The 12,519-nt window shown below is 49.4% G+C and overlaps 1 protein-coding gene across 4 annotated transcripts in view; it reads right to left on the bottom strand.

Annotated features, from left to right (window-relative positions):
• USP24 (ubiquitin specific peptidase 24) overlaps positions 1-12,519 on the bottom strand; it is a 2,099,319-nt gene that overhangs the window by 188,203 nt on the left and 1,898,597 nt on the right. For all 4 annotated transcript variants that reach the window (XM_078670143.1, XM_078670156.1, XM_078670149.1 and 1 more), the window contains exon 62: positions 7,964-8,030. In XM_078670143.1, coding sequence (XP_078526269.1) covers positions 7,964-8,030 — 67 coding nt within the window. The remainder of the gene's footprint in view (positions 1-7,963; positions 8,031-12,519) is intronic.

Here is a 12,519-nt window from a genome sequence, read left to right as displayed (position 1 = left end):
ACAGACTAATCATACCCAATCAGGAGCCACAAGAATGACTTGGGCCCTGTTGCCCTTGATCTTCTTTAGGACTCTGGGCAGAAGTGCTATAGGCGGAAAGGCGTATAGAAGACAGCAACTCCACTTGCGACGAAAAGCATCGCAAATGAGTGCCGCCTTGAAAATTCCAACACGCAGAACTGCTGTGTAAAATTCCAAGATGAAATAAGCAATAAATCCAGATAAAGTTAAGATCCAGTTTAATATGAAGAGCACAGTACTGCAACAGCAGGAGATCCAGCTAGAATGTCCAGAATGCCATTCTATGTGATGTAATGACAACTCTAAAGCATGTGCCATAATTACAAATACACAGAATAATTAAAAGGGAAATAATAAATTAAAAGGGAAATACATCAAAAGATTCATGAAATGTAATATTCTGACATTGCGCGTTCTCTTCGGTGGTGAACAGATCTAACCAAGGCTCTACCCACTGCTGAAAGAGACCTTGCACCACCTCTGAGTGAAGATGCCATTAGTGAGCCATCATGCACCGGAGGCTAAGTTCATCCACCCTGGCGTTCAGAGACGCTGCCAGGTGTTGAAGCACCAGGGACATACCCTGATGTTCCAGCCATGTCCAGAGGTGGGAGGCCTCTTGACATAGGGTCCACGACCCCACCCAGCCCTGTTTGTTGCAGCACCACATGGGGGTGGTGTTGTCCGAAAACACCTGCACTACTCTTCCCTTGACAGAAGGAAGGAATGCTTTCAGTGCAAGATGAATCGCCCTGAGCTCCAGAAGGTTGATGTGGAGCCCAGACTCTGCCAGAGACCAGAGGCCTCTGATCTCTCTGATCTCTGCCTCTCCCATGTGGCCACCCCAACCCAGAAGAGACACATCTGTCACCAATGTAAAGTCTGGTTGAGGCAGGGAAAGGGATGTGCCGTTGACCCAATCCTGGTTTGTTAGCCACCACTGCAATTGGTGTGCAGTGCCCTCAGAGATCTGGAGAACATCGGAAAGATTCCCCTGATGCTGCGCCCATTGGAACTTGAGGTCCCACTGCAGAGCCTGCATGTGCCACCTGGCATGGTCCACCAGCAGGATGCAGGAGGCCGTGAGGCCCATCAGCCTCAAGGTCAATCTCACCGAAACCCGGGATAGAGGCTGAAAGATCGGAATCATAGCCTGAATATCCCGGACTCGCTGTTCGGGAGGATAAACCTGAAACTGCGTCGTGTCCAGAACTGCTCCGATGAAGAGGTGCTTCTGAGAGGGGATCAGGTGTGACTTTGGAACATTGATGGAGAACCCCAGGAAATGCAGGAGGTCGGCCGTAGTCTGGAGGTGGGAGACTACTGCCTGGGGTGAGCCCACATCCAACAACCAGTCGTCGAGATAGGGGAAGACTGGAACCCCTGATCTGCGCAGATGAACTGTGACCACCGCCATCAAATTTGTGAACACCCGAGGGGCGCTTGTAAGGCCAAAGGGGAGCATGGTAAACTGAAAGTGCTCCTGGCCTACCGTGAACCGCAGGTAACGTCGGTGGGCCGGCAGGACGGGCATGTGAAAATAAGCGTCCTGCAAGTCCAACGCTACCATCCAGTCTCCAGGGTCTAGGGCACACAAGACCTGAGCCAGGGTCAACATTTTGAACTTCTGGAGGAAGGGGTTGATGTCCCTGAGATCCGAGATAGGACGCAGGCACTTGTCCTTCTTGGGCAACAGGAAGTCGTGGGAATAGCAACCATGACCTACTTCTGGGGCAGGAATGCGGTCAATGGCTCCCTTGGCCAAGAGAGCCATAACTTCCTGTTGGAGAAGGGCCAGGTGATCCCCCGACATGCAATGATACTGGGGTGGCATGGCTGGAGGGACAGTCTCAAAGGGGAGGGAGTAGCCCCTTTGGACTATCTGCAAAACCCACCTGTCTGACGTGATGGTGCGCCAGTGGAGGAGATGATGGCGGATTCTGCCGCCCACTGGCGTTTGATGGGCCTGAAAGGTAGGACTAGGAGGGTTTGGACGCTGCTGCAGAGGAGACAGTGGTGGAATGACCCGCTGGCTGACCCCCAGAACCACGTCGGTGATTTCCACGTCTACAGCCGTGCTGAAGTTGAACAGCTTGCGCTAGCCTGTGGCTCTGAAAGGAACGTGATGGGGCACCCCTTCCGTGGCCGCGAAAGGCAGACTGTGCAGGGTGGAGAGGCCCAAGGACTTGTCCGTAGCCCGAGAGTCCTTGAAGCGCTATAGCGCACTGTCTTCCTTGTTGCCGAAAATGCAACGGCCATCAAAAGGCATGTCCATCAAAGTGTTCTGGACATCCCCGAGAAAGCCAGTCGTTCTCAACCAGGTGTGACAACGAAGCACCACCGGCGTTGAAATGGTCCTACCCAGTGAGTCTGCAGTGTCCAGTCCACACCGTAGGGTAAACTTTGCTGCGTCTCCCCCCTCGGCAATAGCACAAGAGAGTACGGCTCGGGCCTCCTCTGAACACTGAGGCAGCACTTGCCCCACCGTATCCCACATGGAATGGGAATAACGGCCCAACAGGCATGCAGTGTTTACTGACTACAGTCCTAATCTGGAGGAAGAAAACAATTTCTCCCCAAGCTGATCCAGCTTCTTGGATTCTCTGTCTGGTGGTGCGTTAGGGAATGCGATTGGGGACGTTAAAGCTTTCACCACCAAACTCTCGTGGAGGGATGTTGGGAGAGGAAAGTGGGGTCGCCCGGGCCGGGCGGTGGCGTCCGGCAACCATCTTATCCACAGGAGCCCCTGTGTTGGGCCTAGACCATGTGCCCAAAAGGATGTCCGTGAGGGCTTTATTAAACGGCAGCAGGGGCTCCAAAGAGCTCGCTGCCGGCTGGAGCACCTCGGTCTGGAGGTTAGTCCTGACTGCCACAGTAGGTAGCTCGAGGTGTAGGGCCTCAGCTGCCCTACGAAACACCACTGCGTAAGACGCTCCCTCCTCCGTAGCCACGGTAAAAGGAGACAACATGCCAAGGTCTGGTGAGGTGTCCAGGCCAATGCCATCGCCTAGGTCCTGTCTCCAGTCCTGATCGTACTCAGCTGGGCAGTCAAAGAGTCATCAGACCCCTCCCAGCCTTCCTCACCCTCCTCTGGCTGCCAAACTGGCTGGATGCAGGCACAAAAGTAACCATTGGTGAAAGATCTGTCGACGCCGGTCCGGCTACGTATCCACATTGGGGTGGAAGCCAGTGGAATCGGCACCGGTGGAGATGTAACAAGCTCGACCAGCGCTGATCCGGATCCAGGCCCATATCCAAGGGGGCCCTGCGGTTCAGAGACCTGAGCCGCCAGCGTCGAAGGCCTAGGGCCCTCAGCCAAGTCCACGGGGCTCGAAGGCGCACCAGCGGAGTCTGGCTGCCAAAGATGGCATGCATCGCTCTGTAAAACTGACGAAGCCGGGCAGGGGTCGCTTCCGGTCAGGCCGGAGTCGACTCTGAAGTCTCCGCACGGGGAGCCGCGGGAGGGGCACCACCCACACCTTTCGTCGCGTTGACCGGCGGACGAGGGGAAGTTATAGAGCAACAATGCTTCTTCGACTTTTTCTTGTGCTTCGACTTACCTGACCCCGAATGCGAAGACTTGGACGAGGAGTGGTGATGGCTCCGCGGTCAGTCCCACGACCTCCCACGCGACCTGGAGCGACGTTGAGCCGACTGCAAAGGAGCTTTCGGGACCGCTCTCGTAAAGACTTCGGGGCCATGGTTCGGCAGTCGTAGCACAACCTGGGGTCATGGTCGCACTCCAGGCACTAGAAGCACACGCGGTGCGAATCCGTTAACGACATCAGTCGAGTACAGAAACCGCATGCCTTGAAACTGGGAATCCCTTGTGCATCAGGAGTCGATGTAAGACTCCTGAAAAAGAAGTCGACAAAAGCCGCAAAAAAGTCAGTCAAAAAGTGACTGGGGGTACAGCTCTCTCCGGATCTGCACTTGCTGGTGCAGAAAAAGAAAAAACTGATGTCAGCGAGCGAGGGCGGCGTCTATGTAGCTTCCGTGATGTCATCCCGGTGACCACGACGCCAAGGACGGACGCGGAGTCGACTGATGCCAACTTCCGACGCGAAGGGGTACTGCCGGTGAAAAACTTTCCAGATCCAGTCTGACGCCTGGGGGTAATTCTAAGGTTAGGAATTTATAACTAATTGTTTCTTTCAGATAGGCGGCTCCGTTCGGTTCCGCGTGACAGCGTCAGGTATGACATTGCGGTCTCCTATGAAGGCGTCACCTAAGTGCGCGGACGTCAGTTACTTTTCACGTTTCCATGCCAGAAGCGCAGAGCCATGAAGTGAACTGACGCAGACGCGTCACAATAGGGCCCTGAAAAGGGAGCAACCCTAGCCCTATCAAATGAGTGGGTGTGTCTGTAAGAATAAGCAGCTAGATGTTGTCTCTACCAGATAATGTGTTACTGAAGGTAAGTAACTTGTTCATCTGACAGAGAATTCTAGCTGCAAATTATTAGTGCTTGGCAGACATGTGCTTGACAGAGGTCCAGGACTGGGACACCCCAGCCAACACCGTGGTCGCAGCATATCCCCTGGTAGAATGGGACAGTAAGCCCTCAGGAGGCTGCTTCCTAGTCAGGGCGTAGAAGATCTTAATGCAGGTAAGCACGAAATAGTCTGTTTTCCCACTGCCCGACCTTTTGTAACTCACACGTAACCCACAAAGAGTTGGTCGTCCACCCGGAACTCTTGTGAGGTCAGGGTAGAACGACAACACTCTTTTTGGGTCCAGGCAGTGGAGATGCTCCTCTTCCTTCGAGGGATACAGGGGAAGCAAAAAAGATGGGCAGCATGACTGATTGATCCAGATGGAATGGAGTCACCACTTTTGGTTAAGAATGAAGCACGGGTGCAAAGCACTTCCTTACCTATAAACGTCATTATGTAGGGAGGTTTACATGATAAAGTCTGCAATTCATTCACCCTCTGGGCACCCTGGCATTCAGAGAAGCTGATAGGTGTTGAACCACCAGGGTTATGCCCTGCTGTTCCAGCCATGTCCAGAGATGCATGGTTTCTTGACAAAGGGTCCACTACCCCACCCAGTCCTGCTCTTTTCAGTACCGCATGGAAGTGGTGTTGTCCGTGAACACATGTACTAACTTCCCTTTGACCGAGGGAAGAAATGCTAGCTCGATTGCCCGAAGCTCCAACAAATTGATGTGCAGCTCCAACTGCACGAGACCAGTGTCCCCTGATCTCCACCTCTTCCAGATGGCCACCTCATCCCAGGAGTGAACCATCCCTCACTACTACCTATGACCCAATTGCGGTTCGTCAACCACCACTGCAGGTCTTTAGCAGTTCCCTCCGAGATCTGGACCACATTGGAGGGATTCCCCTGATGCTGCGACTACTCGAACTTCAGGTCCCACTGCAGAGCCCGCATAAGACACCTGGCATGATTTACCAACAGAATGCAGGAAGCCATGAGTCCCAGCAGTGTCAGAGTCACTCTCAACACAATCCAGGATGTAGGCTGAAACATCGCTATCATAGCCTGAATATCATGGACTCGCTGCTCGAAACTGCACCATGTCCAGAACAGCTCAGATAAAAGCGAGCATCTGAGTCCGGTGTGACTTTGGCACGTTTATAGAGAACCCAGGCGAATGCAGGAGGTTCACCATATCCTGGAGATGGGAGAGAATAGTCTGGGGCAAAGGTGCCTTCAACAGCCAGTCGTGGAGATAGGGGAAGACTGACACCCCTCTACCTGCGCAGATGAGCTGGAACCACCACCATTACGCTGGTACGGCCAAATGGAAGCACAGTGAATTGAAAGTGATCGTGACCTAGCTTGAAACGCTGGTAATGCATGTGGGTAGACAGGATGGGGATGTGAAAATACGTATCCTGCGAATCCAATGCTACCAGCAAGTCTCTTTGGTCTAAAGCAGACAAGACCTGAGTCAATGGGAGCATCTGGAATTTCTCCATTTTGAGGATGAAATTGACTGTCTGAAGGTCCAAAATGGGCGACAACACTTTGTTCTTTTTCGGTATCAGAAAGTAGAGAGAGTAGCAACCCCTGTCTACTTCTGAAATCGGAACTCTTTCCAGAGCGCCATTGGCCAGGAGAGCTGAAACTTAATCTTGAAGTAATACTGAATAATCCCCGCCAGCCGTTCTTGAGTTGGAAGTAAAGGAGGAGGAAAAGAAAGGAAGGGAATAGCCTTCCTGAATGATCTGCTATGCAAAACCTGTCCGATGTTATTGACCTCCAGCGGAGGAGATGGTGTTGAATTCTCCCTCCAACTGGAGTAACATGGCCTTGCAGAACCAAACTAGGAATGCTTGGAGGCTGCAGCTGCCGAGGGCTGGGTGGCGGACAACGTCTTGCTACCGTTCCAAGGTCGGAATGAACCGCATCCACATCCTTGGGATAAGGCTGACACAGTTGAAAACCCCTTGCATTTAATTTAATTTAATTTAATTTAATTGTGGGTTTATATAGCGCTAGAATCAACTCCCGGAGGAGTATCTCCGCGCTTCGACCGCTGGGGAACCCGTCCTGGCTCACCCTGAGAGATGGTCCCTAATGGGTATCTCTAAGGTGCAACCAAGCATCCCCGGAGGTCTGGGGGGCTGTTGTGAAGATGAGGCAAGCTAATGCCCAGAGTTGCCGAGTGTGGTCCCTGACTGGAGTAGGCACCGAGGCGAGAATTATGGGTCCAACCCGGTGCAAGGACGTGCCAGGTAGCGTGACTCGTTCTGTAGAGCTCCTTGAGAAAGGGCGACCCCAGCCCGAAATGCATTGGAGCACCATTGCCAACAGCGCATAGTTGTTGAAAAGATTTGAATCATATGAAACTTGAAATGAATGTGATGAACTGAATCTATATTCATTAAAATCCAAATGAAACATTAATAAATTAATTCACAAATCAAGAGGAGTCTGTCTTATATGACGAACCAGAAGGAGTGCCCACCGCTGGGATGTGCACACAAGCTGTGTGCCCACTTTGTTGATTTCACTTTATCGGCGCAAACGGACGGTTACACCACCAGCAGGAGCACCCTTACAGAAAGAACCTAAACTACACTTTCTACAAACAATTCTATTAACGTGCTGTGCACCGCACGTACTGTTCTTTTTCCCTTCACAAACAGCTCAGAAGGGATATAAAATAATTTTCCTAGTGGTACATGTTCAGCTACCAACATAGCTGGTATTGGCATAAAGCATTGGCAAAGCCAATATGCGTATCATTGACTACAAGCATTTTGAGCTTGTCGACTGTTTGCCATGTTTTTTGTAAATCTTTATTGTTGGGGGAGATGGGGAGCCATTGAAAGAAAATATCCACAAACCATTCTTCTAAAAGCAGAAATATATTTTATGTCTCAAAAAGCGCATAATGCCACAGCAGTCCCTGGCACTGGAGGGAACCAATTTGTTTGCTGAAATGCTCAATGTGAAAGAGCAGGATAATGTCATTTATAGTAACATTATCCAATCGCTAAATCGAAAAATATTACAATTATATATAATAACTCAAATGATTGATGGCCTAATTGTTACCATCCCAGACACAAGACAATATCTTAAGCAAAACAAAACGTTCATCAAATTCCATATGTAGTTCAAGAGGTTGCTCAATATTGGCAAAATAGAACCTGCTATATGTATGGTATCTTTGGGAGATTACTGGATTCGGTTGCGAGAGAAAGTACATGTGCAGGCAAATATTTCATTTATCAAAAACCAAAATTTTACATTTCACTCTGCTGACTGTAGAATTTTGATTGCTATAATATGCATGAAAAAGTAATACGAAAGTATATGCACTTTTGTATTTCTTTTGATAAAGACTGACAAACAAGATAAAACAGGCAAGTGAAGTCAGGGTCATGTGCAAGCAAAGACTCAACTTCATGATACTTTTTAAACTATGAAATGTTAAATAGCAGTACATTTTTGAAGCAGTTACCTAGTAATCCATTATCAGATTCAAATGAGAATTTGAGCCGTTGCAATTGCAGGGGGTCTTCAATAACCTTCAAAAGAAAGAAAAGCAAACATCAGAGGCAAAACAGCATCATATTCTGTAGACAAAATGGTGACTCACAAGCAATAGCTTTTCTCCTGGAAGTATTAATCTCCTTCCAGATTCTTATGAACATATTCCCTGAAGGAAGACATGGGTGCTGAAAATTGGAGTAAAGCCTACAGAGATTAACTATAGCGAATTTACCAGTCCCTAAGTGTTTTCTTGTTTTGAGATATTTTAAGATTGAAGATTTTAACCCTTGGTAAAAGCACAGGAACCGAAAAGTGGTGGGGGGAATGAAAAGCAGAAGAAGAGGAAAATGAGGAACAAAAGATCAATGGTTAAAAAAGAAGCACAAGACAGAGGGGAGGAGAAGAAAGAGAATTGAGAAGATGAAAAGGAGGCCAGAGAGTGAGTGAGCGTATATGTATTTGAGCTGCCTCACTACTTCTCTGCAACCAAATCCTTGCAATTCACTTTTCTAAGACAGAAAAACTATATAACTTAAGTTTCAGTGTTGATAACTGGACGGTTCACTTGAGATATATATCTCTACCCCGGTCCTTGATCGTCCCAACCTTGCCTCTACCTATCATTGGTTTTTCGGTTATATGATGGAACAAGGCATTAATTTAGCTCGCATTGCATTACAACGTGGTCACTACCACGCAAGACACAGTACCACGAACATCTTTAGCAAGCATGTCATTACAAAGTACTTTTACAAGGATACATTGTAAGTGCCTTAAATGCTACTAAGATTTTCTTGTATATGCCGTACTATGTTACTGTTGTAGTCAATATTACGGTGTAGGAAGCTGGATCTGTATATACTATACCAAAGTAAGGCATAGTGTGCACAGAGTCCAGTGGATTCACAGACGCTTACAGAGGATTAAGAAGATAATACAAAAAAAACAAGCTAATTACCTTCGGTAACGATGTATCTGTAATAAACATATGCTTGTTATAGATAATTTACCTTAGAACAGTGATACTCAAAGTGCGGCCTTTTGACCTTTAAATGCAGCTCCCCGGTAAACAGCAGCACGAGCTGCTGTTCAGTTGCTGAGCACTAATATATAGGAAGAAAATGTTAAATAAATGGGCACGCATTTATTAACCTGCAAATAAATGCTTGCCCGTTAATTTAACATATTTTTAGACCTCCTTAGACAACCCCTGACCCACCCAAACGCCTTACTTCCACCCTGCTGGCATCAGTACGGCCCTCCGTCACACTACAGACCGTACTTTGTAGCCCCTGGGCCAATGTTTGTGAGTACCCATGCCTCAGAATTATCCAGAGGCGTCAACTGGATCCGGAGGATTTTTTCTCAGCAGTACCCCTGCGCTTCGGTAGGTGGCATCGGTCTACTCCGCGTTCGTCGTCAGCATCCTGTTCACCGGAATTACGTTGAGGTGTCTATGTAGACTCCGCCCCTGCGCGCTGACATCAATTCTGACACGACTTTCCACACCAGAAGAGCAGAGCAATTCAAGACACTGACCACTGGTGCACTAAACTAGGGTCCCTGTCCCTAGAAGTCAGTTCTCAGAGTGGGGAGGATGGGTAGGGCGGTAAGGAATCTATAACTAACATATGTCTCTAACCGATACATCGTTACCGAAGGTAAGTAACTTGGTCATCTAAAAGAGACTGTTAGTTATAGATTCCTTACCTTAGAATAAATACCCCAGCAATACCAACTCCGGAGGAGGGTCTGAGAACTAAGTAGTTCACACCAGAAAGTCCTGGAGGACAGAACGGGCAAGATAGCAGTCCCTCTGGACTTGACTGTCCAGGGAGTAACGTCTAGTGAACGTGTGCAAGGATGCCCACATGGCTGCCTGACAGATGTCAAGGTGTGGAACTCCGCGAGCAAGAGCAATGGTGGCCGCCGTAGCTCTGGTAGAATGAGCACGGAGCTCCACTGGAGGTTTCTTCTTCGCCAAAGCTTAGCACATTTTTATACAAAGGACAACCCATCTAGAGATGGTCCCCTTTTGAATGGCCCGACCTTTCTTGGCATCTATATTGCCACGAAGAGTACATCGTCCACCCGGAAATCTTTCGTGCGATCAAGGTACAAAGATAGCGCACACTTGGGGTCCAGACGGTGGAGTCTCTCCTCCTCCTTAGAAGGGTGTGGAGGTGGAAAAAGAGGTGGGGAAAGTAATGGTTTGTCCAATGTGAAAGGGCATTACCACTTTGGGAACGAACAGAGCTCTTGTCCTAAGCACCTCTTTGTCCGGATGCACGTAGGTGATGGTAACAAGGATCGATGGCCATACTCAGGAGCTCTGGGTGCCAGATTCTTCATGCCCACTCCGGAACTACCACAATGACTTGGGCCTGGTTGTGCTTGATCTTCAACTACAAGCGAGGGTCCCTGATTATAGCAATGCTAGGAAGAGGAGGCAGGGAAAAATTCAAACAAAAAACAAGAACCTCTCCTAGATAGCACAATAAATCTAAAGGTAATACATCCAAAAGTTAATACATATCAACATATTTAAGCAACAACTCACACATAGACAGACATACATAGACAGACTTTGGTGCAACAACAGATTTTACTAATGGTGGTGACAATGTTTATTTAGGTTATATTACGAAGAATGCTTCTTTTTTTACAAAACTTTGATGGCAAGTGTATTTAGCACGCACATTTAAGGGGATGGGTGGGTGGGATGGGTGGATGGATGGATGGATGCATGGCTGGATGGATGGATGCATGGCTGGATGGATGGATGGGTGGGATGGGTCGGTGGGTGGGGTGGATGGATGGATGGATGGGTGGATGGATGGATGGATGGATGGATGGGTGGGTGGGTGGATGGATGGATGGATGGATGGATGGATGGGTGGGTGGGTGGGATGGGTGGATGGATGGATGGATGGATGGGTGGGATGGGTCGGTGGGTGGGATGGGTGGGTGGGATGGGTGGGTGGGTGGGATGGGTGGATGGATGGATGGATGGCTGGGTGAGCAGAAGGAGACTGTTTGGGGTGTGAGAACAATAGAAACGAGAGTGAGTCTGTCAATAAGAGCGGCGCGGGAGTGACAGACAGAGGTTAGAGACAGAGTGAGTGGCAACGGAAGAGAGAACTACTAGTAAAATACAGACGCAGAAAGGGCACAGGAGAGGAAGTGAGGGTGACAGGGAAAAGAGAAATAAGTGTTGTGTGTGTGCGAGAGAGTTCAGCCAAAGATACGGGCGCGGGAAAAGAGAGAGCGATGAACACAGAGCCGTTGAGAGATTGAGGGGGGACAACGAAAGAGAGCGTGAAAGACAGAAAGAAGAAAAGTGAGGATGAGAGTCTAGAGAAAGAGAATGAGAGAAGGAATCACTGGGATCAGAAACCAATGAAAGAGAAAAAGAGAAGCGAATCAAGCAGAGAGCGCGACAGAGAGCGAATGAGAGATAACGATAGAAAGAGATGGAGAGAAGACAGCGAGAGAGGAGAAGAGAGGAGGGAGAAGTAGGTAGAAAAAGAAGGGGGAAAAGTGACAGTGCGGGAGAGACACTCTAAAACACGAGGGATACAGACTAAGGAGAGAGAGGATGAGAATCAAGAGTAAGGAAGAAAGGAGAAAGACAGAACTAGAGGGTAGGGGGAGGAGAGACAAATGAGAAAGAGAAGTGAGAGAGATGGAAAAGGAGAGAGTAGATTAGAAACAACGAGCCGGCTGAAAGAGATTTGTTTGTGGGTGTGAGAGAGACAAGTGAGAAAGAGGGAGAAGTGGGAACGAGTGAGAGAGAAAATGGCTGCCTGACTATAGGAACCAGACGTTTTGGGTTCTTCTTGTCATCCCTGCTTCGCACCTTGGTTAGGATCCGCAGCAACCTTACTGCTCTCTACCGTACCCCGTCCGAGGTCCTTCCGCTAGAATAAACACAAGCTGCTGCCCAGCGAAGCTAAAAGGTGCAATATTAAATGTAAATAAAAGCGCATCCGAGATAATATGCCATGCTTAAAGCACACAATGAGGGGAGAACCCCCTGGGCCAGGAAATAACTCTTCGTTCTCAAGTGCGCCCTGGGGCAGGGGGCGCGCGCCGCATCAGCATTCATGTATTCCGCCGAAGAATAATTGTCATTCTATTTAACCCCTTCGGTGCTGGTGACGGAACCGCTCCGTCACCAGCGTCGGCTGAGCTGTGCTCATGACGGAGCGGTTCCGTCACGGCACGCTCGGCACGCCTGCGCGGCGCGAATTCCGCGCCTGCGCTGAGCGTTCTATTGAGCGGGGCGGGCCGTGACGGAACCGCTCCGTCATGAGCACAGCTCAGCCGACGCTGGTGACGGAGCGGCTCCGTCACCAGCATGCGGCTGCCCCAACGGCTTAGCACTGCGGCGGAATAGCCGCCGCAGCGAAGGAGTTAAAGATAACTCAAGTGGACTCCGCACACAAAGCCCTTCGGAAATGGCGGCCCTGTGTGTGCGGAGCCTGGCTGACAAGTGATGGGCCGGAAGATAAACGTATTACC

The sequence above is a fragment of the Lissotriton helveticus genome, chromosome 1_2 (genome assembly GCF_964261635.1).
Source record: "Lissotriton helveticus chromosome 1_2, aLisHel1.1, whole genome shotgun sequence".
NCBI lineage: Eukaryota > Metazoa > Chordata > Amphibia > Caudata > Salamandridae > Lissotriton > Lissotriton helveticus.
This window is presented reverse-complemented; position numbering and strand designations above follow the sequence as displayed.